This window comes from Strigops habroptila, chromosome 1, assembly GCF_004027225.2.
Source record: "Strigops habroptila isolate Jane chromosome 1, bStrHab1.2.pri, whole genome shotgun sequence".
In the NCBI taxonomy this organism is placed as follows: Eukaryota; Metazoa; Chordata; class Aves; order Psittaciformes; family Psittacidae; genus Strigops; species Strigops habroptila.
Genome location: NC_044277.2, coordinates 61,290,414 through 61,316,780, shown reverse-complemented (window position 1 = coordinate 61,316,780; position 26,367 = coordinate 61,290,414). Strand labels below are relative to the sequence as shown.

Here is a 26,367-nt window from a genome sequence, read left to right as displayed (position 1 = left end):
TACTTGAGGCACTGGCGCATGTTGCCCAGAGAAGTTGTAGATGCCCCATCCCTGACAGGTTGGGCGAGGCTTTGAGCAACCTGGTCTAGAGGAAGGTGTCCCTGACTGCAGCAGGGGAGTTGGAACTAGATGATCTTTAAGGTCCCTTCCAACCCAAACAATTCTGTGATTACAGAATCTATATATAGCTGTCAGTGGCAGGCAGGCAGTTACTCACACGGAGTCAGCAAAGTCCCTGTCCTTCAACAGTGTTCAACTGCCTTGTCCTTCGAGAGAACTGTGCAAATAATACAGAACCTGTTTTATGTCCTTATGTAATACTAAACAATTAACAACTGGCTGCCCACCAGCATGAGGAAAATTTTTAAATGCCAAAGATACCAAGCTCAAAGTCAGATAGTAATTACGGAACTTGCTGATTGCCTGCTACCTGGCAGGTGGTGTATTTATTTAGCTAAAAAGAGAGGTAGAATTCCAAGGAATTCTGCAGCTGTTTGACATTTAATATAACCCATTCATTGAAATCTGTAATTGCCAGCTCTCATGCTAGTAATTATATGCTAATTCAATTTAGTCAAAGGCTTAGTGCACTGTCCCTCACACACACACAGAGAAAAAGGGCGGGGAAATGAAAGGCAGAGATTTCACGGACACACAGTCACAGGGGCCAAACTTTAGAAGACCGGTACTTAAGTAAGGCTTTGTACTTGCTTTCCTTCCAGACAGACAGCATTGTATTGGAATGCTACTTTATTTTCATCTAAGAATTAACCAGCTCTTAGCGGCAAAAAAAAATAAAAAAAAAAAAAAAAAAAAAAAATCAAGAATTTAAAGCTTGCTTTTCAACTTTGATCATCAGAGCAGTATTTATCTTCACACTTCATTTTTCTCTGTTTCCTTTGAAGTCTAAAATATTCTTCTTCTTTTTATTAGCACTCCACTTGTCTCTTGTAACAGAGTATATTTCTATACCAACTGGATAACCCAGTGATTTCAGAATGCACTAATACTCTCAGCAACATAACTATATTTAAAGGATGTCAAATTTCAGAGAGGTGCTAAGAGACTGGAAAGGATGTCTCAAAACCGTCCTGTCTCTCCTTCTACATAAAGCATGTGTGACAACAGTCCTACAGTTGGTCACGTGTTACTTCCCTTGTATTAGGGGAGCCCCATTCACGACACACTCTTTGCTGCACTGATGATTTTACTACCTTTTTTTTTTTTGTTTAATGCGAATAAGATCATCTGTTTTGCAGGCTTGGGCATGTGAATTTTATGTTACCACTAAGCAAAGAATTTGTAGCCTTCTAACAAATCCCAGCATTTACCATGATATTTTAGAACTTGAGCTATTTATTCAATCAGTCCGTACAAAAAAATATCTTTTAAAAGTGAGTGTGCGGCATACTGGACACTTCTATGACAAAGTGAGCTCTAGACTGCAAAGCACACAAGCACATCTTATTTTCATATTAAAATTAGAAATACAAGTCCCTGTTTAATGGCCATGCTGAACGGGAGCATTCTCACATGCTCTCCTGAACTGTCAGCTGTACAACTCTACAGAAGATCCTCTCAGCATCTCACATCAGCTGGCTGGGACACGCTTGGGGCAACTCTGCCAACAGCCGTGCTCCTGGAATTCCCTTGCAGGAATACAACTATAAACAGATGAAAAAAAATCTGGGAGAAGGGGAAAAAACAATCTTCAGATTACTTCAGCCTGTTTTAAAGTCTGTTACAATCCCTCCCAATTCTCCTCAGCCTCCGCATAATACTACGAAAGCCTAGCTTGTTTCTTTTTAGTGGTTTAGTATACGATTATTTTTCTAAAGAACAAAATGAAAACACCACACGCAACACATATACCCCCAAGCATCTTCAGTATATTTCAACCCATTTTGAACAACAATTCTTTCCTTCAGAGTATTGATGGCTTCATGGTGTTTTAGGCAACATATGGCGGAGGATGTTCTCAATATGTTTTCGAGATGGACTGTTTAAAGGCTAATTGTTTTCAGCCAGTATTGACAGCCCTTCTCCTGCAGGTTTAAACCTTTGTTGCTTGTGGCTTGGTTTGTGATACTATCAATGGTTTTAACAATTTTAAAATATCAGAGGAGACATAAAATGACCTCAGCTTCCAAGCTAAATAAATTAGATGTCACTTCAACAAAGCAGAGTGTCACACAGTTATCTGTAGCATTTCTTTTTTTTCTGCTTAGATGATTTGCTTTTGCCTCAGGATTTCCCCCTCCTTTCTATTTACTTATCCAAGCACTTCAAAACAGAAAAGTAAAAGTTGATGCTGCCCAGAAAATAGAAAATATTTTCTTTTCTACCAGACTGTCTCTTAAATGCTCATGCTATCGCTCTCTAAAAGAGAAATATCTGCAAGATGACAAATAACCTTTGCAAATTATTATTCAGTACTATCAATGGAATCACTCCAAGATGATTTGCTTAATTATACATCATTTATATAATTTTCCCCACCAGTGCAACTGAATTAATTTTGAAACCAAGTATATAAACTACAACAGTTTCATAAAACAAGTAACTTTATAAGCTCTAGCCTCATGATCCCTCTAAGGGTTAAAATGCTCCCCTAAGTAGTTACACTGTTTTGAAAGACATTTTGTCTAGAAACTAGCAATTGTACATTACCTTCACCTTCTGCAGACAGCCTTTGTTCCTGAGGGATTAAACGATGTGACACAACTGCAACTGCTGCTTAGTTTAATTCTGTAATTTTTCCCTCTTAAAAAAAGTAGTAACAACGTATAAAGAAATGCGATGGAGATGGAGATAGATGGAAGTCATTTAGCATCTATCACTGGTAATGGCTGCAACTGTGAGTAAGCTCAGGGAAGCAAAATGACCCAGACTACAGTGATTACAATGAACGATTGCAGGTCCTGAGATCACAATTAGTTTCAACTTGCTGGGGGAAAAGAAAAAATAGAAGCCAGCCCAAAAGGCATGCTTCAGTAATTTTCTGTTATTACATACAGCTTCGTTCACTGACTAGAATAGAATTTCTGCATGCTAGCCACACAAAAGAATGAACAAAAGGGAAAATATTCTCAAATTCAGAATTTAAATGATAACAGTAAAACTCAATGGCCTTAATGTTGATAGCAGAGTGTGGATGAAAGAGCCTTAGAGCCTTTTGCCATCCTTTTGAAGGATGTGAAGTCATACATTTTCCTTTAGATTGAGCATCCTGATGCTTAAAATTGAGAGCGCTCAGCATCTTCAGATCATATTGACTGCGGTGAGAACTGCAGCTGCTCAGATCATTCAGGATCTAAGTCTTTGGCTTCTTCATCAGTCATTCAGTCGCTTGAGAACTTACTTTTCCAGTGCCACAGCTATGTCCTGGAAGCCCTGTGCAGTGATGTTATTCTTGTCCCATATTACGGTTCTGAGAGGTGGGGGTGGGGAAGAAAGGGAAAAAAAAAAAGGTTAAACAAAAACCACCAAATAAATCTATATTGAAACTTTGTGTATTGAAATAACCCAGAGCTGTAGGTTCAAGTTATATAGTGGAAGGCAATATTTTAAAAACCTGTCTTTAGTTACACCTAAAACCTTCAAATATCAGAAGTTAGAGACAAAGATACTATAAAATTCAGTCTCCCTTATTTTAAAGAAAACTCTGTACTGTATTTTCCACCACCAACACAAAATCATAACTTTCCTAAAATACAGTTAATAGAAGGATTTGGAGATAAAATTCCAGCTTTTTCCAGGAACAGAATAAAAAATAAAGTTCCAGTGTCTGCTTTTGCAAGTGCACACTGAAAATCAAGAAAATTACAGTAAGCAATCAATCCCTGTTCTATATAGTCTACATGGCTACAGTTATAGAAAAAGGTATTTAAAGAATTCATGCTGAGTGGCAGTCAAAATTTGCAGGCTATTGTATATTCGATCCTGTACTAGCTCATCATACAGTTCCTATGATTCCACATGCAACATAACTAGCTGCCAATATAATCCATTAGGTTAGGTGCATAAATTGTAGCTCTTTTGAATACACAACAGTGATATGAGTGATCAAGCCACCCTCCTCCTCCCCCAGTTTAGGCCACTCAAGCAGACTGCTTGGCAATTTGTGAACACATGTTCAAAGTTCTCGTTAGTAGTCAGAAGAGACAGTCAAGCAGATAAATCTTGCTTGTGCAAGAGCACTAGTTGTAGCTGTTCTTAAAAAAAAGAAGGAGCAAAAAACCCCCAGAGATTTGTGGCATTTAAAGAAAAAAGAGAAAAGATAGATGGCAGCATTTCACAGGTACTGACACTTCTGCTGTTGCAAAATTATCCCTTTGTTTTTTAAATGGAAAGATGGACATAAGGAAGAGAGGAACACCCACTCTGCAAAGACCAGATACGCTTAAAGTCAAATCCTGGATATTTTTGTCATTGGAAAGTGTGTTTATATTTCTACCCGGATGTGATGTTATAATATTTTAAGCAGAGCCAGTTACCATTGCATTATTCAGTTTGTAAGCACACCACGGACTGTAGACATTATGTCAACTGTGACATTCAGTGTACTGTGAAACATTTCAGTCTGCCATCCTGAAAGCTGTCAAGGCTTTATTTTGTCAGGTACAGTGGTCATTTCAGGTTAATACATTCAATAAACCTAAGTCACCTCTCCAGTGTTTTCTTGACATTTCAATATTCAGTTTGGGCACAGCAACACAAAGACCAGAATCCCTGCTTCTGAATAAAATAGCCAGGACAGGGAATTTCTTATCCTACAGGGAAGAAACGCTTGGAGACCAAGCACAAAGTGGTCTCTTCACACAGACAATACACTAAGGAAGGTTCATCTGCACAGTCTGACGAGAGGAGGAGTGAGGATTAGCTTTACAGATGATGGTGACATATTTAGAGGTCCCCATCCAGATTCACACTGATTGAAGGTTTTACTGGTTGCTAATCACATGCTGGATAGAAAAAAAGTGATACTCTCAAGCCATCAGTGCCAGACATGTGCTAAAAAGCAGTGAAGCTGTCAGGTGGATGAAGTTGCAGAGAAGAGATGCCAAGGTCCATCAGCGCTGTAATGGAGAAGGGAAAGGAGGGATGGTCCATGCTGCTACCCATTCTGAATTCCACATGCTCTTAGTGGATTTCAGATAAGAATTCCACTTAGAATTCCACTCCTGAGAAACTGATAATCCAGAAGACAAAGAATAATTTAGTTTAGTTTCACATCAAATATCAAATTTTCTCTGCTGGGAAGGCCTCCAGTAGAAAAGATTGAGCAGAATAGAAGAGAATGGCTAAGCACTAGAACGGGGTTTGCAGAAACACTGTGGAATCCCTGTACTTTGAGATCCTCAAAACTTGTCTGGACAAGGCCCTGAGCAGCCTCCTATAACGTTAAAGTCAGCCCTGCTTTGAGAAGAACATTGGATTAGCTGACATTCAGAGCTTTATTAACAAGGTTGTTTGCTTTTTTTCCCACGATTCTTGGAAATATAGAGTTCTATTGTTCTAAAAGAGGTCTTTATTTAAATTTAGAAAATGTAATTTTCTCCAGTTTCAGTTATGGAAATGTTTTTGCAAAGACAATTTACTTCTCCTGGCTTTTGTTATTTTGTTGAAGAAAAAGGGATGAGAATCTTTCCAAAAGGAGAAACTATAAAGTGGCTATACCTAAAAGAGTTCTTAAGAGAAACAGCTTAAGAATAAGACATCACCTTCAGTATTATTAAGCCATTCTATCTTTTACTGCAAATATGTTTCCCTTACCTGAGTTTGGTGTTTATCTGTAAGGCTTTTGCCAGCATCTTTGCTCCCATGTCTCCCATGGCATTTCCACTAATATCCACTTTTGTAAGAGAAGTATTGCTGCCCAAGGCATTAATAATGATGGTGACCTCAGTCTTCAGCTTGGAATCTGCGAGGGACAATGACTGCAGAGGCTGTGGAGCATAGAAAGGGCACTGAGAACAGCAACTGATAATTCACTCATTCCTCAAACACCAACCAAAAGTTACAAGTTCCCCAAACTCTTGGAGACAGCAATAATCATCAAAGAGTTATTTCTGTGTTTGCTGCAGATCCTACAACATGTGATAAATTGGGAGTCAACAACTTGCAGCACAGGTGTCAAACACATACACACAAAATAAGTTGCAACACCTTGTGTTGAGAGTGCCTTCAATTTCCTGTGTTCTATTAAGTACAGAATACAGCGTGAACCCGAAAAGAGGCAACAACCAGTTTTGCAAGACAAACTCTAGCGTCCAGTAGGTTTTGCTTAACCAGCATGCTTCCCTGTCAGTGACAAACAAAAATGTCTAGTACTTCCCTTTTCTCCCTCAGACTGAGAGCTTTATCCAAGGGCAAATTAGGACCTGAGACATTGCTGAAACAAAACCAATTCCTTTAAACTGTTTTATTATTATTCATCTTTAGGAGTGATTTTGCTTATCTGTTCCTTCAACTAAGGGCATGGGCATTTGGGAAGAAAGAGACACAAAACTGTAGCAGGTCTGAAATTAAAAACAGTAAGAAAGCATTATTAAAATGGGTAAGTCAATGGATATTACTCACAGTGGTGTTCTGACACCTCTGACTGCAGTATCTTTATGTAACTTTAAACATACATACATCTATATATAGATACACACACACTATGCTATGCTGTAACTACTTTATGTGGCTCTGGCAAGGCAAAGTCTAAGTCTTAAGAAAACCTCTTTTAAAAATGCTTGTATTCTCTCAGTGTCCCAACACTCAATGGCAGGAGCTCAAGAACTACAGTTTATCCATCACCATGCCTTTCAGAGGTATTACAGCTGCTAAAACTGTAATTTGTCTTTGCTGATGTATGAGAACTCCACAAAACATTTCGCTTGCTCAAGTGTGAGTTCATGCAGAGGAGTTTGCTGTCATTATACAAGTTATTGGAGGATGAATTTTAAGAGTTAAAATGTCTAAATTACATGTCCAAATGGCCAAACTGCCAGTATGGGAAAATCAGTATCCTGTAAAGATGAACCATGGGACCTACGTTACATGCCTAAAGCTTAGATTAATATAAATAAATCAACTGAACTGTGCACACCTTCTAGAGCCCAAGATGCTTGCATGGTACCCGTTATATAATGGGACTCTAGTCTCCAGACATCACTGGATTATAGTGATAACTAAAATGCTTGCAACAATAAGAAATGCACTTACAAATGAGGAAATGCATAAAAATTTGGAGGCACAGCAGGTTTATAATAAAAAGGCTAACAGTAACACAAGCCACATGCTGGTTTTATTTTAAATGGAAGTTATTAAATTACTATGTTAATGCCCTTAATCTGTCTGTATTTCCCATTTTATTACATTATGTACCCTAAAGAATATTAGCATCACAGTAGAATGGCACTTAGAGCTCTTGGCACAAGTTTGAGAAGATCTCCTGCGACAGATTTCACAGAAAAGCAGCACTGCTCAGATAGAAATTGCCGATAAGCTTGCAAAAGTCAAGTTTTTTCTGCTTCTTATATGCCACTTTAGAAAGGTGCATTCGAATAACTTAGCTGGAGGTGCTCTCTCCCACATACTAATTTTTCTAAACTTCATATGTCCTCCCAGGAAAGGATTTTTCAGCTCTCACATTCCAATACTCTGAAAAAACATTATTGAAAACACTTCCGCACTGTCCTCTGCAAGGATTTACACCTATATATCATTACTACCACATAGAAAATATCTATAACCAGAGTAAAGCACCTGCTATATTAGCAGTGCCTTTGAAGTGGATGAACTGCTATTTTTCTTCCACAGCTACCCTTATCATTTACTTGATGAACAAGGAGCAAAAAGCTCTGGACTCACTTGGTGCCCTGAATGCAAACTACAATCAGAACTTAACTCTGTATAATTAAACATACAGGCTAAATAGTCATTAAATTCATTATCTGACCATTACATTACAAAACCCAACAACAAAAAAGCCATGAAAACCAAATCCCCCAAAATAGGGGCAATAGTCTACATAGCCTATGAACAGTAATTCCTTGTAACAACTTAATAGCTTGAGCTGGATATTAAGAAAAAAAAGAAGTCTGACAAACACTTCAGTGTCCCTGATGTAGAAAATAGATACTTTGCCAATACAGTGAAGATGCCTTAACACCATCTTTTCATGAAAGAGGAATTCTTAGATAATAGAATTAGAAATTGTATGATTGTATGCCACTGATTTTGTCATTCCTGCTGGAAAATATTTAAGAATTACATCAAGCTAAATTTGTTCTCCTAACAAAAAAAAAGCTGCAAAAACCCTCAAAAGGCCAATTCTGCAACAAACATTAACTAAAACCTAAAAATACTCAGCACTGTAGTAATTCTTTGCACCTATGCAGGAGTGACTACACTCTGAGTAATGACACTTGGCATTGTAACATCAATTTTTGCAAGAGGAAATGGCACAGTACGAATACATTATTATAGCCTTCACAGTATAGCATCTACATAAATAGAAAAGAACTGAAAAGAAACCCCCTAAACCAATCTAAATATTACATTCTTGTTTACATTAAACACCTGGGAAATTTTGCTGTGTAGGTTACTACTACTGCTTTCAAATTGTGTAGAATTATATTTGTGTCTAGCTCTATTTTCAGAGTCATATAACCAAGCTACTGATTGTTTAAATCATTTTACTCATGACTCACATTAACACAGCAACGGATCTATTTAAAGCATGTATAAATATATGAAGAAGCATTTGGCAGATGACTGTTACAGATTAAAGCCTCTTGCTTTGGGTCTCCATGAAGATAATGCACGGTCTCTAAACTGTACCAGCCTGCAGGCAATACTGATCAAGCAGTATGCTCTGGGCAACATCATACCCTGCTCTTTCCAGTTCCATCTTAATGTTAATGTCCTGTGGCAGGAAATATAGTAACGGTATAGCAACATCTAATGGTATAATGAGGACCACCCCATTTAACACTCAAAACCGAGTCAACATAGCTAGAAATTGAAAATAATTTTCTAATCATCAAGGTACAGTGAGGACAATCCTACGCAGCTGACTGCAACACATGGTTTTCCCACAGCCCTACAGAGTCTACATCCTCAACTCTTTAGCTGCTAGGAGATGCTTCAGGCTGATTTTAGCACCTGATGAGACAGAAAGAAACAAGGATTCCTTCACTGAAGAGGATTAACAAGAGAAAAGAACATGGGGAGAGAAGAGACAGGGTAACACCAACAGGATCATATACTATATCCCAAAGATTAATGCATAACATGAAGGAGAGACAGTTATTTTAAGTACCTAAATAAAGTGACTTTTTGTGGATTATTTCAAGGTAACACTGTTTGAAAACAGGATGAGACCACAGAGCGTGTTGTGTAGGTTAGCTCAGGAAAGACATGGTGAGTAAGAATTACAGGAGCACATCTGACCACTAGATTGTGGAAAAGGCAGAAAGTGGAGCAATGGCTGATATCGCCCATGAGCTGAAAAGAAAAGGAGTGCAAGAAGTTAAAGCTGATGATGCAAGGGAGGGAGAGCTGTGAGAATGATACATCCAAAATTTAGCAGCTACTTTTTCTTTGAGCTGGAAGCTTCCAAAGCAGAAGCCAAGAAAGATAAACAGAAGGTTGTAACACTTAATAGAGACAATAAGGTGAAATTTGGAATTTTTATCCTTGAGAACAAAGAATATGAACAGGATAGTCATACAAAGAAGAAAAAACCCAAAACAACAGAAGGTTTGTACACTGAACGGACACAGAGTTTGTTGAAGAGGTGTTTTAGGATATGGCCTGAGTGGGAAGAAATGTTCACCTGCGCCAGAGCAAAGGGAAGAAGGAAATTGAGAAAAAACGTACAAAATTACGTTTGCTTGTGAGTAATCTGTTTTGACATTAGAGTCTTCAGGATAGCTGTGAAAGATTAAACATGAGATCCAGGGCAGGACAGAGGCAAATGTTCAAAGAGAAGAAGCAGGTGTTATCTGATTAAATGATACCCCTCAGCATGCTATCAACAGGAGAAAAAGAGAAACAAGTTTTGCAGCATTCCCTTTACAGACAAAGTAGAAGGTGGTCACACATCACAAAATGAAAAGGTTAGTTTAGTATAAGAATACAGAGGTCTACTGATACTTCTTAGCACAATCCATCTGACTTGAGCAAACAAGGACTTACAGCTCTCATTACAGGTGCTAACTCCAATAGAATCAGCTCTGGTATTCACACACAGCACTTCGCTGCATCACACTGACAACCCATGTTTTAAAGTCATGAGGTAGGCAAAGAATCAAGAGGAAACAGTACCACTAATCCCAATTAAGAGGACACAGAGAGAAGAGAGAGAGTTTAACAAATCACTTCAAATACTACTAAGCAGTAAGAAAAGACGAACACAGAACATGGAATCCAATACCTCTTCCTTGTACGGAAGCAGATATTGGAAACCCTGGTAGAAATTGCTCCTCTGAATTGCAGGGTACAGACACAGATGAGAAGAGAAAATAAGAAAGCAGTTAATGTGGAGACCGTGAACTTGGGGGTGAGACAAGCCAACAGGAATAGCATGTGTTTAGACAACTGAATTCCACAGTCAGCTATTTCTGGAGAATAACGAAAGCAGGGCTGCTTGTTACTTGCACAGGAAATGAAGGAGAAAGAAAGGACTACGAATAGATGAATAAAGATTGACAAGCATGAGAGCAACAGAGCATCTTAAGATTTCCTTCTAACCAAAACTAGGATGCCAAGTAAGGCAAGAACACAAACCCAACCACAAAAGTCTTTCAGAATCAGGAAAGAGGGTGGAAATGAAGAAAGTGGGCAAGGATCCCAGCAAGGCACTCTGAAAGGGTTTTATGAAATTGTTCCTGTGATTAATGTCCTAGAAGAAGTAAAGAACAGCACAGTGAAGTTTTTCTGCGTTTTTTGAAGAAGAAGGGAGTTCTGGGAGACCACTGCAGTGTCTTTGTGTTTTGTCAAGCCAAAAAATGCTGATACCCAAGAACAGCTATCAGGAAATAGTGCATTCTAGTAATTAAAAGTATCACCACCCAGAGAACACTACCACTGAAATCTATCAGGGCAGAAAAGTTTTGAAAACTTGTGCCTACAGGGCTGTAAAACTTAAACCTAAAACAACTAGGTTACATACATCCAACTATTTAGAATGAGACTTTTCAACAAGCATAGATCCCAAGACTATCTTAAGAAATGTTCACTTACATGCTACACATAATCCAAATCACTATTTGAAAGAAAAAAAAAACCCAAACAACCAAAATGTTGGACATGTTTGTGCAGGATCATGATCAATCTTACGCAGCAAATTAACACAGTGAAAAAAAATAACCAGAAATGAGTTGTGAGGGTACAAATACACATGATGGTAGTAGGTATAAAGATACTCACTGAATCCTCGTCTTGAATCATCTGAACTAAATTATCAAGTACTGGACTGAGATTTCTGAGGGAAGAAAAGTTAGGGAGACGATGAAAGCAGCAGCTTCTCATCCATTCTCTTGTTATTTAAAAGAAAGAAAAGCCTTACTTGGATTTCATGTTGTTAAAGTTTTTGCCTAACGCCAAGTGCCTTATCGATCGGTTTTTACTAAGCCAGACTACAAGGGTTGAGAGGTCAGACTCTAGGCCTGTAAAGAATCAGATAAGATTAAGAATTAAAACACATTTTCTCACAAAGACCCAGACAGGGTCTTTATTAATGCTATATTCATTCAAGTAACTGTATCAGTGTACTAATTTCCAAGAGCTCTAGAAAAATTTCCATTCTTCTGTTTTTAAATCTTTTTCTCTTGTCTCTGCTTTTCTATGAGAATAAATGCTTTCTCTAAAACGAGCCCTTTAAATCTGCATCCTAATCAGCCATTGAAGGCACCTCTCAAAAACACAGAAGAGAAACATAGTCCCTTATCCATAGCCCAATCACCCAAGGGCAGTTCCTTGCATAGTCAGGCAGAGTTTAAAGTTCCTTTGAGAATTCTGAGACCACACTAATCACTACTTAATCTTCGCAAAGCTGTGTACCAACAAGGTCTCAAAGCCCTCAAGTGCAAAAAGGCCAACAATAACAGGCTATGAATAAAATGACCTGAAAAACAAGCCAAGTTTTATTCTGCTCCTGAGTAAGAAAAATAACTTGCTGTACTGTATTCCAACACTAGTGGTGCATTTGAAGAGTCCACTAATTAGATTACAATGACCTAGGATCCAGATCCATAGGATAATTTGGATATTAAATATCTTTATTTATAATAATAAACCTGTTTACGTAATTGGGCTGAGTCAGTAGCACCCAAAGCTTTCCACTTGCCAATCCATCCCACCTTTCTCGGGCATTCATCTGTACTGGAAATCTCTTTCTGAAATACTTCAGCATTTGGCTGTTAGAGGAGCAAACACAGCAGGTGAATTCTTCCAGTTCATTTACACTTCGAGTCTGCAAGATGAGAAGCCAGCTGCTATTCCCAGCTAGGAAGCACAGAGACCCCAGCATAGGAATAGTCCAAGACTCCAAAGACTCCAACAGGCCTCCTCTGACCTTAAGCTAGTCGACTGTTCGCTCCAAACTTCCCTCCCTCACTTCAGCGTCACGGCTTCAGCTTCATTCTGTACCTGCTCTTTCCCAGTCTTCAACTATGCTCTCATTTCTCATTTAGCTTCTCATCCACTTGTACTGAAATACACTTTCTTCTAGATCTAATATTACGCTTGCTGCCATTAATTTATTTTGCTGTGTTATATTATCTCAAAAAACAAACTTCTGTGTACAGTTAGTCTATTAACATTTCTTATATGCTTTATAGGAATGGGAGTTCTTGGACCAAGATATTTCCATAACCAGTATGGTCAATAATCATAAAGCAAGAGTCACCATCCTTGATTACACTGTGAGCTGAAAGAAAAAGAGTTTCTCAGATTTTTGACTTGCATGATCCTCCATTCCTGTTCTGTATACTTACCATTGTCTGAAATATCTAGGCTGGTGATATTGTGTATTTCTGCTATGCATCCTTCCAAGACTTGTGCACCTCCAGATCTTAACTAGAGACAAAACATCATCCATTTTTGCAAACTAGTTACGGTTTCAAGATCACACAGAAAACAGCAGTAGGAGCTTTGTGGATACAGAAGGCACTACCAGCAGCAAAAACAACAGCAACACAAGAAGTTATAGACATAAAAATGACAGCCTATGTACACATTCATACTATTCTTATGCTTCTAACTCAGTATATACGTATAAATGAGAAAAAGGACTCTCTCTTAAAACTGCTGTTCAGCAGTTAACATTGGTAAAAGATTTAAATGTAAACATAACGAATACTTTAGCATTTGTGCTAGGCAGTGACTGCAGGATTTTGGTGTTGGTTCTCTACATGAAAGGGCCAGGACATTTCCAATGTTCAGTGAGAAAAAACAGAAAGAGAGCCCAGCCTAAGTGTGCAACACTGTCACCCTTGGATTCCACTACAGTTAGGTCTTACAGCAAGCATGTTCTTTTAGCTCTTAGCACAATGCTAGGGTGCCCCAATTAAAGATGAGTAGCAAATAATAAAAAATAAAAAGAAAATAAACAAAAAAACCCAAGCAACAACAAAAACCCACAAACAATGAAATAATTATGTTTCCCAAAGAAAATTGCTTTTCTTTTATTTCACTGAAAATTTAAATAATCCAATTGTAAAATGGCCACAAAAGACCAGAAACAAGAGAAATCAGTAATTTCATTATTCTTAATTTAAAAACATGAAAGAGAAAAACAGCAACGATAAAAATGCCTAGTTGAAAAGTATCGATTATGATATAATTAATCTGAAATATTACATGAATAGAAAAGAAACATTAGGATTTAATGAAAAAACCCAATTAAATGGCCTAGGGGAAAACATTAAGATTCACAGTTGTGAAAACTTACACACTTATTACTAATGCTACTGAATTAAACAATGCAATGTATTTTTTTTTTTCCCCAAAGAAGCAAAACCATTTTCTTACTTCTTGCAGCTACACAAACTAAACGTGATTTAGTAAAGTGCATTTCACTTTACAAACATCCCCCAGAAAAAACTTGAGCAAAAGAGAGGAAAAATTCTACTAAAATCTATTTTCACATTTTCTGTTTTCGCTTTCCTTGCTTTGAAAAAATAAAAAACCCTGAAATTTTTTTCAAATGTAAAACAGCCTTTTCACCTCCCTGTGCATAAAAAAAAATTAGCAATATTTTACTTAGTTGACTTACTTGGCTAAGTATGCTGAATCAACCTGCTAGTTTTTCTGCAAATAGTCTCTTTTATCCGTTTTATAACTAAGGAACCATATATGCCTTCTAGAAGTATTTTTCAATAAATACTCATTTGGCATTTTCTATAAAGTTTGAGATACATTAACAAGCAGCTCAGTAAGTTGGCCCGAGCATTTAAAGAACACTGGTGGTCAAAGACAGCATCTAAATCATAAGTCACATCTGGAAGTGTAAGAGATACAGAACGTAAGGCACCTTTCCTCTTCAGCATAAAACTATACCTACCTATCCTTCACCCTGTCCTTTCAAGAAGTGGCCAGCTTAAAGTCTCTATTTGGTGCAGAACTGGTGCAATTTTAACTCAACTTCATTTTTCTGAGAGCATTTGTAGCATTTGCTGTATACCAAATGCATTCAGCTTTGCTTTGTCCTGCTCTCTTAGCGCGGCCCACCAGAAAACAACCATTTTACAACACAAAATGTCACATCTATTATTGCAGAATCTATGGAACTGGCTAATTATATATATATATATATCTCTATCTGCCAGTTTGCATTGGCTGTTGGTACTATGTTTAGTGCTATGCACTTAAATTATACTCACAATAGAATCCAAATGCTTATGCTATATATACTTTGAGGGTTGAAGTGGACAATTTTTCAGAAGCTGCTTTCAATCTTGTACTGATAACTACACTCAAAATCTTAAATACACGAGCATTTCATGGGTGCATATGGTGATATCCATTTAATCTGAGGGTGATGATAATTTGATTTTTAGGATCAAAATCTACTGCAACTGTATTAGTGTGTGTATGTATATATACATACACACAGATAAATTGAAGGGCTATTTATCAACATGGACTGTGATACTGAAAAAAAAAAATAACCCTCTGCAAGATCTCCTATATGACATACCTGAGACTACAAATACAAGCTCTTATTCAGAGAAAATGAAGAACCACCCTTCAACAATTAAAAATATCAAGCGTGTTCAAAGCTTTGAGGGCAAACAAAGCTGCTTACTGATTTAACAATTAAGGTAAAGCATGGAAGGTACTTACACAGTGACCAAGCTAAGGGAAGCAGAAGGGAAAAGAGTGCAATACATCAGTGCTGAGCAGGTAGAAATAAAAATGTAATTTTCATCGTAAAAATAATTAAAACCAAACAAATAAGCAATATAAAATGATTAAGCTTGGAGTTAATATATCATAAAATTATGGGAGCAAATGAAAAGTGGTGGGATAGGGAAGGAACAGAGAGATTTATCCTTCCATAATTAAACACAAGCTTGCCTGATGTAGGAAAGAGGAGAGCAAAGCTGAAGCATCAGCTCTCTAGCCTCCTAACAGCATGTGCTTACAGGAACCAGGAGCAGCGCAGGTCAGAGCTTCCCACAGCTTTGTTTCTGGGTGCAGATTACCCTGCCCGGCTCACAGAGGGCCAGGGAGACATGGAACAGGACCCTGTGGTGCTGGGCCCACTGAGAGTACTCCCAGCTCCTGGCACATCAACTCTCCTGATGGTGGAAGCATAACTTCTTCTTTCCAAAGCACATGAGAATGGACAAAGCTCAGGGATGTGAAAAAAAATGTTAAGGGAAGTATCTAAGGAAGTGCTTCAGTTTGGATGGACCAGCTATGGGAATGTAACATCATGAGCTGGTCACAATTCCTTCCTTTCTGTCATCAGAGACAGTCAAGATCATATGTGCTTTGGTGTCCAATAAAGCTAATCGCCCCTCAAAGGACTCCTCCATACCCCACCCTGGAGGTTATATAATGAAAGAATAATGTTTTCACTCCTGTCAGCCCTTGCTGATTTACATGCTAATTTATACTCTCATTACTTATGTTTGTTTTATTGATTTAGTCTTTTAAGGTTATGATTATAGGATTTTATTTTTGTTACTTAATTACTCCTCCCTTTTCCTTCCTCTCTCTGAAAGAAAAATTATCATCCCTCTGATCTCTCCACTCAGAAGTCAGAAGCATGTGTACTTGACTTGAAAGCTTTTCTATTTGGAATTTACATGTAGTGCTCTTCAAAGTAATACAATTTTTAAAAAAGTATAAAGTACCAAAACAAGCTATGAAATGCATTCACAATGACTTGTTTTTTCTTCATCAGGAACTCTGTGCACATTCCAAAAGCAATCCACCACAAACCTAAGGCAAGGATTACTGCACCGCAACATGTTCATCAAATTATGTGTTTTCTACTTAAAGGGAAAAAACATTACATTCGAAAGGCACTTCCAGAACAGTTAATACTCAGGTGATGGACTTGGAAAGGTCTGCCTAAGAAGTGAGAGGCTTTCTTTGCAGCTTAAAAAGGAAAAGTTGGCTGCTCAGCTAGAGAGGGCCTGAGCCTAAGGTGGTTCATGTTGGTTTTGGCAAAAGTCCACACAGTTCTCTATGGAACTTTGCCTCACTGGCTCCCCAGGGTCATGGCTGATCTTTTGTCATAAGCTGTAGCCACGCAGGCATCGTCCTGCAAAAGTATGGACAATCCTGAGAAACAAAGTGCACAGCAAAGCACAGTGAAGCAAGAGGAAACATGATAAAGCAAATAAAGTTGCCACAATCGTTTTTTTTAATTCTTGAAATATTTAAAGCCATTTGCACAGTGCCTTTTGTGTCAATGGCATGCTTCAATCAACTTTTACCAAAGTTCCCTATTGGCCTGGATTGATTAATTGAGTAGGAAAGCAGAGTTTCTCCCAGAGATAAAAAACAAACCTGAGAAAGATGAAACATGTCTCTGGTTTTGAAGGAAAACAAGCAAACCACAGACACGGCTTCGGGGCTTCCTGTGAGCCATTCAAATTTGGACATATTGGAAAGTCCTGCAGCAGGGTCCCATGTAATCACAGCACCAAGAGCAGAAGCTGCCAAGTAGCAAACAGCATGCTGGCTCAGTATCTAGAGCAGCTACGCTGCAAGGAGGGTTTTGCCAAGCTGGTGCTGCAGGTGCTTTGAACCTCTGGGCTCATTATTCAGGATGCTGTAACACAGAGGAGCTGATTTTTACCATAACTGCTTCTCTGAGTTCTACCTTTCCCACAACTTTTGACTGCAGAGGATTTCACAAGAACTCTAATTCCACATTATTGCATCTTTTGAACACATCCTGATAAATATTCCTTACCTCACAGCTACTGAGATCTAAAGACACCTCCTTCAGATTGTGATTGCAAGCCAGGCCTAACAAAAGCGCTCTGAAAAAGATCAATTTTAGAACCATTTAAAAGAAAAAAAGAAAAGCAGCTTTACATCATCATCTAAGAGGTCACAGGTTAATACACCTATAATGCAAAGAACCATTTCGAGACAAAATCACACTAGCTGAGCAGTTACTTCTTAAATGACAATGGCAGCACAAACCTGCCACACTTCGAACATTCCAGCAGCTTCAAACACTGCAGGGATACAAGGCTAATAAAGAAGCTGTAAAGCTAATGCTACATCAACATTTAATAACATTCATCAGAGATGAGTTTGCTTCAACATTTGCTTTCAAAGAGCATCAAGTGATTACAAAGGGAGTGTTGCATTGTACAACCACACTAGCTCTCTGATTTTCCAAAAATTCAGGGGAAGATGGCATTTTTAATATATGCAAGATGCTGTGCAGGCTGCCATTTCATCCAGGCACAGTGCCTGTAGCACTCAAACACTGGATCGTATTCAAGTATCACACAATTCTCTCACTTCTGCAACCCAATAAATATTTACAGATTCCAGAATGATACTCCCAGACAATAATATCCTTTGTCTGTAGGCAGAATTGCAGATAAGTGTAGCAATAACTGATCATGATTTTCATAAATCCACCTTTAAAGCCTTACAGAAGCTTGTTTCCACATATAAAAGTTAATATCACATTTGTATTAATGCTGTCAAATCAGAAAGAACAATAGTATGTGTCTCAGAAGGAGCGAACACAATCTGCGCACACCTTCTAGCATCTTTAGAATAGATGCTGCTTTCAATTAATAAGTGAACAGAGAAACAGAAGGACTTCCTTCCCAAACTTCCTTTCAGCCAAAACCAAGCTAACAGAATCCAAACTACTGATGCATAGAATAAAAAAACAATCCATTTCGCTGAGCCATTTGTCTACCCGCTTGCTATGCAAGTAGTGTGTAAAAGCCATATTTAAAATGCGTGCGCCCCAAGAAGATTTTTCATTTAAACTTATTTATATCTACCCTGTAGGTATAAATGTTAACCAGACCTTTGCTGTTAACAAAGACAAGTATCTTGTGTTTATTTACTTCTTAAGCTTCTAATGTACGGACTTTGAAACAGACATGAAAACTCTGCAACAGTTTTTACAAATTTTTAGCTGATCCTGGTCTATATTTCCTTCCCAAACATGCTTTTATTCAAAGTTAGTCTGGCTGATGACAACTTTGCAAAGAACTTCCTAAATGTTTTGTGGTAACATAAAAAATATAGTGCAACCATAAAAAAAAAGGCAGATTAAGAAAGAGACACAGCACTGCTTCAAATGTACTCTTCACGGGAAGAAAAGAGGGTTGTTTTTAATTCCTAACTTCTTTCCTACAAACTCATCCTAAGAAAATCTCATGATTTCTCAATTCTTTGTCATGAAAAAATCACCAGCATTCAAAGGCACTGAAGGCAGACATAATTATACTTAGCCACTATGTTTAAATCGCACAAGGCAACACACGGAAAGGTCTTGTCAACTGTGCTAGATGCAGAATCCAAGAATTGGCCTTGTAATTAGCATTTGCATGAGAAGCATATCAGAAACTTCTCTTGTTATAGCACTGACAGATCAAAATATAACTTTTGGCAATGTCTGTAAATGAACAAAAACGCCAGCATACACTTAAACAAGGAAAAAAGTATAAATTGCTTCACTCAGTTAAAAAAAGGGGGGGAAAAAGAGCAAGCTGCGATGGAACATTAACTATATCAACTATGTGTAAGAACTAAAAGCACCCTTTCCCCACCCACTACATTGCATCCTCTCAGTACAGGTTTATTAGCAAACCTCTTCCCTGAAAGGCTTGACTTATATTAACAGGACCATCAATATACAAGCAAGTTCATCCCCTTTGCTGACTGCACTGATTAACCAGTATCTTTAAACTCAAAACTGCATATGCAATTAAAGATGCTACAACTGTTGATCGAAAGGAAGTTGATAAGAAAGGAATCAACTAACAATTAACCAGGGGAAATTGGGAACCAGTGTCAGGTATCAGTATTTTATCTGTACTTTTTTCTGTAGGCAGGCTTGTTGTTGAATCGCACATGTAACTCAGTGACCTCTGGTTCATGGACGTAAGCCAGGAACTTCTTTGCCGCAAGGCAGTTCCAAAGGCCAATGTTATCTAAAGGATTTTGACATGCACTGATGAAAGATGCCAGAGAACTACTATTATCATACACTATGTCATTTTTATTTTTCCTTCTAGGAGATCATCCCTCATGTGCTATCACAATCTTGGCAAGGACAAATAAGTCTGTCTGAAAAACGGTGTTTCCATTTTCTTGTGTTTAACAAATCCTATGATCTCGATTGTTCTGTAGAAGTTTTATAATTTTTTACAGTTCAGACCAAAAGGCTAAGTGCTATACCCCAGGATATAGCACATCCTCAGTCATTTTAACATCAGATTAACTTCCACAGGATGCTGTTGAAGTGTATTAGTCAAGCCATACACGGTGTGAGAAGGAAAGCAAGGTGTACTGCAGATCACAGTTCTCCCTGCTATTGTGAAATACAGTCAGTTTAGACTGAAGTAAAAACTCAGGTCAGAGAAAGCATATCAAGGAAACTAACAGAAAATATTAAGAGCTCTGACCTATCTCCTAGGCAGAGGGGAACACTTCATAACAAAACAAAAGCAGCCCATGCCAGAATGCCAGCCAGCTGAGAGTGGCATAGACACTCTGCAACCATCCATGTCCAGCTGGACTTTGGACACTCCTCACACCCCAGGAGATACTCAACATGACATGAAGAGCTAAATATAAACCTTTGTGTTTGAGGCTTCTCACCTTCCTAATCTGTTTAGATATAGTGAGTGTCTCACAGCATTCTTTTTCTCCTGTAGCACTAATAAGATTGCCTTGTGTATATTGCGTATATTCTCCATTCTTCTGCTTCATTAAACATAGCTCCCTGCTGCCCTCCACCATAGAATCAATAGCCCTAAAATAATCAGGATCAACCAACGTGATTCTCAATAACCACCTTCTGTTTGAAAAGACATCAGTACCACACCTTCCTAATTCTAGCAAAGCAAGACAGCAACCAAGAGCACCAAACAGATCAGTGAAAGATCAGAGGTAAAATGATAGGCTCCTACAGCTGAATATTGATTTCAATCCAGTGCATCTTACTTAAGCATCATATTGTGCTATCCTCTCCAATGCATTAAGAAAAAATATCCCAAAACAATGTACACTACTCTTTTCTGTGTGACACTTGCCACTTTTCTCTCCCTTAGCTTCCCCCAGATTGTATCAACAACTTTTCATCCAGTGGTCTCTAACTATTCTTTATATCCTGCATCTCTAATTTTGCCATCAACTTCCTTGCTGAGCTACTGCCCACTTCCCTTCCCTGTTCTCCCTCAGGAGGCAGGCTCCCAACCACACAAATATACATACATATACATATGTATCTGTATTTGTGTCCACATTAGGATTTTGGAGGTGTGTTCCCTGAAACGGTTAATGAACATGTCTAGGTGTCTACCATGGATAGAATTACGTATGTTTTAATGCCTATTAGTTAGCAACTCACACAGTGGAAAGAGCCCTTTCTTTAATTTAGCCCAATAAACAAAGATTCTGCCAGACTCATTGAATGACATATCTAGATTAGACCTATCTATCTAGACCTACCTTGACTTTAAAACATACGTTCACCTTTCATGTCTGGAAAGTTCAACACAGTTCAAAACTGCGCATGTCCCAGGAAGGGTGACACAGTGCTCCACAATTTCCCTCAGCCTGCATTAGGCTGTAAGAAGACTTTCTCTCAAGTACTCAATCTATATCACCGGAACCTTTTAGCCACAGGATGGGTGACATACAACAAAGAGATGCGTTACACTTAGCACTCCTAGAAGCTGCTGCCATTGTCTCTCCCTGCAAAAGGAGGGCATAGCTCCGTGCAATAGGTCTCTCCTCCCAAGCACTGCAACAGGTTCAGTTTCATAATGGCTGTTGCAATACCGCAGCCTCAAAGGAATGGCACTCACACAAGTACATAATCCCATTTTCCGTGAAGCAACCAGTTCTGTTTGTAAGCCACAAAGTAAGAAATATATCACAAAAAAGATGTTGATGGAAGCTAAACTGCTGTGACATTCCCACAGAATGAAATATGATTAATACTCTGATTAATGTGAGATGGAAACAATATTTTCTGAATGCATCATCATTATGAAACTCGGTCCACGTATCAATAATGTACAATGGAAGAAAAAGAAGGTAAAATCCTTTCCCTTTCATTTTTAATATAAGGCACTCATATAATAACAATGCAAACTAGGTTTTAAGCAACAGTAGAAAATGAAATTCTTACTTTAGAGGCTCAGGAGGGAGTTTAGTTCCCGAAAGATTAATCTGCATCAAAGCAAGTGAGCTGCTGAAAAACTGTTTGAAGGAGGGAGGGACTTCTTTTCCTTTTCTGTAAGTAAACAAATTCATTAAGACGTAGCATCTAGACACTCCTTATTCCAATAAACAGTGAATGCGAGCCATCAGAATTGTAATGATCTTTTACATGTTTAATTTGCTCTACCTTAAACAAGCTCTGTAATCAGGGGCTCTCAATTAGCTTAGAATTATAATGTCATCAAAATGTTGATTCAACAAACAAACTTCAGCATTGCACTGCTGCACAGAAGACATTACTATCTAGCTTCTGTTTCGTGAACTACAAAAAATGATCATTTAGGTCTGGTTAATAGAGAAAATACTTGTATCTTATGAGCAGAAAATCAAGCAGGACATGACAAAGACCCAGTGCTGGAGTAGCTTTCTCCCAAGTAGGTGTCATCTCTGATATAGACCCAAGACTCTGATTTGAAGAAACTGGAAGCTAATATTATTATTTCCTACAGTGCAAGTATTTTATAAAGTCAATGTTAAGTCTCAAAGACTTTCAAAGGGACTTCCTCCCAGAAAAGGACAAAAAAGGAAAAATGTATTTGTAACCATCATCAAAGCTTACAAATGGTTACATTGAAAAATACAAACTTCAAAAAAAAACCCAACTCAAATTTAAAGAGGAATCAACTCAGCCAGACTTAAATGCCTCTTAGAGACAAAAGATATATATAGACTTTCCACTGCATCAATATCACAAAAAACATATTAGACAAGGTAGCTTATTTTACAGCACAGGAAGGGAAAGTAAGTATTTTGCTTGGAATAAATAATACGTATTTCATGAAGCACTAGGACTTCTAAGACTTTTATAAAGTCTTTTATAAAATCTTAGATTTCTTCTTAGAAAGAAAAGTGCAAGATGAGAGCAAGAAATGATAAAACAAAATATTACAGGACTTGAGAGTAATGATATTTAAACTGTACCTGTGAGAAAAGAGAGTCCTAGAGAGGCTAAGGACAGCTAGATGCTGAAGACATCCACGAAGGAGGGCTCCACACACCTGGTTTATAACAAAGAAGGCTGATTTTACTTTATAGTAACCCAAAAAGTGCCTAGGGATAGAAGGTGGGGAGTGTTTCCTTGGTATTTGAATCTCCGAGAAAAAATGTCTTTACCATATCTAGCGCACACTCCGTGTTGGATAAATCCAGATGAACAAGGGCATTTGGCTGGGCCAAAAAATTGTACAGGCTCTATAATTGAGGGGGGAAAAAAAATCCATGTTAATTTTGATATTATGACACCAATTACTGGATCCCTACTTCTCTTTAGATTTTAGGCTTTTATTATAAAATCGGGCTACAAGAGTTGTGTCTGAAACTTCTTTTCAGCTAATCAGTAAAACCCATTTTACTTTTGAAGGCTATTATTTTTTAAAATAACAGGGGGAAAAAAATGGTGCTCAGACTACATTTATCAACATTACTTTTAATGCACAAGTCTTGAGTTACTTTACAATTCACTTTTGAGGCAAATGATAATTAATTTAGCTAGAAATACCTTGGAATGTCACTCAGATTGCTATTATATTCCAGAAAGGCTAATTTGGTTTGTAAGTTTAAGCCAGCCCCTTGAAGCATGAGGGAAGCAACTAATTTGCATCTGAAGCCCATGGTTATTTCTTAGTATCAGCAGTGCATTAAAGGTTTAAGAGAGAATACAGAACAGGTAATAAGATTGTAATAATATGACTGTTTCAGTACTGTATAAGGTATGTCAAGTAAACGTTAGTGTATTTAAAACTTCTTACTATAGCTTTATTTTGGGCTTTTTTTAGTCTCAGAGAACAACACAGAAAGATGAAAGTATGACCCAATTCACAGAAGCGAGGAATGCTCAACTCCACATGAAAACCAGCCAAACAGAGCATGTTCATATTTCTAAAATAGATCCATCTTTCTAAAAACTAGGTCATTTAGCCCCTATACCTACAGTGCAACAAAGGTCCCTGCTTTAAAAATCCCTGTGCTTTGCTAGGGTTTATTTTAACTGCTAAATAACAGGATTTCCTTACGCCGGTTGGAAAATTGTTCCACAGATTAAGAGATCTCAGAATTACTAATCTTTTTCTTTGAACCATATCTCTCTCTCAGACACACTAAGAAAAGCCCAACTTTTTGTATTTATGTCCCTTAAAATACTGTAGGTAGACATCAGGTTTCTTTAAGCATTGCCCTATCAAAGTTGCACATTTGATTTTACTTTTTGTTTTTACATTATTTGCTATGTTATTCTCTCAAAGAGTAATTCACTGTGTGTCTTTACATACATTTAACTATTTGTTTGCTACCTTTTAAATCCTCTTGTTCCACTGAAGCTCTCATCTCTTATATCTAAAAAGACTAATTCTTTGAATATACCAATGAATCTGAAACCAGTAAAATTTGTGAAAAAGTGCAGTCATGTCTGACTGCACTTTAAATAAGATTGGGTGACTAGTGTTGCATATTTTAGATGCTTAATACTTAAAGAACTCAAAGCCTGACACTTACGTACACGCAACTTTTGATGCGAGAGAGAAATATGGATGTAAAGTCAAAAAGTGAATACATACAAATTGAGAACTAAGTGGATTCTGTTATGGAGAAAATAGAGCTGCACCTCTATGGCAACTGACAAACTGAACAAAGGAATTAAAAAACCAGTTACATTCTTCAAAGAATCATAAGCTTCAACAGCATGTGTCAAGGGGGTGCACAGATATATTTATACAAACAAAAACATTGAAAACCGGAAATTCTTTCCAAGTCCAAAGAAATAATTTGTTTCCAACCTTCCAATGAAAAATTTGTAATACATTTATCACTAAAAAGAAGATGATTATTTTGCTTTACTTGCTTTCAAACAGAACCTGGGGAGCATGGTAAGCCCATTGAAACAAGTGGCACACTTGCAGTTTCCTCATTTATCAGAGAAGCCAAGGATTAAAAGCATGAACTAGAATTAGGTGGATTTGTTTAGCTGCATGGGACAATTGAATTCTCTAACTCTATAGTGAGGAGTGGAGATCAAAATGTTCTTTTCTATCCCTACTAGAACTGTACTGAAATAAAGGCAAAAAAGGATCTAAACTAAATGGCTTTGCCTTTCTCTTAACAATTAAAACATCCATTCATTAACTCCCAAATGAGAAGAACATGCTTACTGAGAGATCATCTCCACGGAGCGCGTTCCCTGAGAGATCAAGATAGACGAGCGTGCTTGCAATCAGCGAGTTGGCACTCAGTGACTGGGAAAGGCTGTTCACCCCTGCCAAGAAAGAAAAGCCTGTCAGTACTCAACTTAGTTGTGCAAACCCTGCAAGTACAGTTTCAGTGAACACAGACATACATAAATATTTAATGACCTCCTGTTACCATAAGTGTACTGGGAATACAAATCACCAGGCAGATATGAGACTCTTCCCTGCTACAACATGTGCAGCTTTGAATGGACCATGCTCCACCAGCTGCCCTGATGAAGCCACATTGTGTTACGGGTCCCAGATCCAGAGAAGAAATCTTTCTGCCAAGCCTACAGTGGCTTTGACAGTGCAATCCCATTTTGAAACGGATTTTTAAAACAGAGTTTGCTCCCTAATGTTCAGTCAGTGTCTTCCTGTAAACAATACTATTCAGGTAAAAGTAGCTGTTGCAGTAGATGAAGGTATCTGTGAAAGGCCAAGTACATTAACAATTATAATTGCAAAAACTTCAAAGCAACTGACAAGACCTAGAAATTGAAAATATTTCAGCTAATGTATTTGCCTGCAATTTCAGGAAAAACAGTTAGTTAATTAAAATATCAAGAGATGCATAAAGACTCTCAGTTCCTGATGAAAACAAACACGTATTTCTTACATTAAAACTAAAAAGCTCACATTGAGAACAAACCAGTCAGAGTGTTTTCCTTCTGAAATTCTTCAGCTTTTCCAAATACAAATTAGGACGTGGCTATTTCTAACTCCTTCAAATCTAACTTAATGTAATGTCCTGTTAACAATTCAGCATGTGCTATCAAGAAACAATTATGGGAATTCAGGAGCAGTGTCTGAGTTTGGGGGAGAAGAGGAGCTACCAAACAATCCATAATGTTGCTGCTTGTTTCACGTTCAAAAAGGGCCAACTGCTCAAAATCAGCCACATCAGTGAAGGCAAACAATGTGAATCAAGAATTTTTTAATTAGCCTTTGGCTTGGGCTCAGAAAAGCAAGCTCTATCTTTGAATGAGTATACTAGAATTTTCCATTTAACCACAATCTTCAAATCAATAAATTTCTGTTTGAACTTCACCTACCTCATGTTACAGCCTCACAGTAATCTCACTTTCATTTGCAGATAATCTTTTATGCTCTTTTACTGCTCTCAGGAGGCTCAGAGTGTTAATAGCTCTCAGGAACTTTGAAATATAATATTTGAAGAAAGATCAGCTGAGAAGTT

At 37.8% G+C, this 26,367-nt stretch overlaps 1 protein-coding gene across 7 annotated transcripts in view; it reads right to left on the bottom strand.

Moving 5' to 3' along the window:
* Nucleotides 1-26,367, bottom strand: part of CARMIL1 (capping protein regulator and myosin 1 linker 1) — a 189,241-nt gene that overhangs the window by 56,918 nt on the left and 105,956 nt on the right. For 4 of the 7 annotated variants that reach the window (XM_030506021.1, XM_030506053.1, XM_030506038.1 and 1 more), the window contains exons 13-23: nt 25,095-25,198; nt 23,065-23,142; nt 22,873-22,949; nt 21,860-21,964; nt 17,432-17,501; nt 15,343-15,354; nt 12,993-13,074; nt 11,564-11,663; nt 11,425-11,479; nt 5,776-5,948; nt 3,362-3,430 (exon numbers count right to left, since the gene is read on the bottom strand). In XM_030506021.1, the coding sequence (XP_030361881.1) occupies nt 3,362-3,430; nt 5,776-5,948; nt 11,425-11,479; nt 11,564-11,663; nt 12,993-13,074; nt 15,343-15,354; nt 17,432-17,501; nt 21,860-21,964; nt 22,873-22,949; nt 23,065-23,142; nt 25,095-25,198 (925 nt within the window). The remainder of the gene's footprint in view (nt 1-3,361; nt 3,431-5,775; nt 5,949-11,424; nt 11,480-11,563; nt 11,664-12,992; nt 13,075-15,342; nt 15,355-17,431; nt 17,502-21,859; nt 21,965-22,872; nt 22,950-23,064; nt 23,143-25,094; nt 25,199-26,367) is intronic. The other 3 variants (XM_030506030.1, XM_030506046.1, XM_030506069.1) reach the window with 1 other exon arrangement.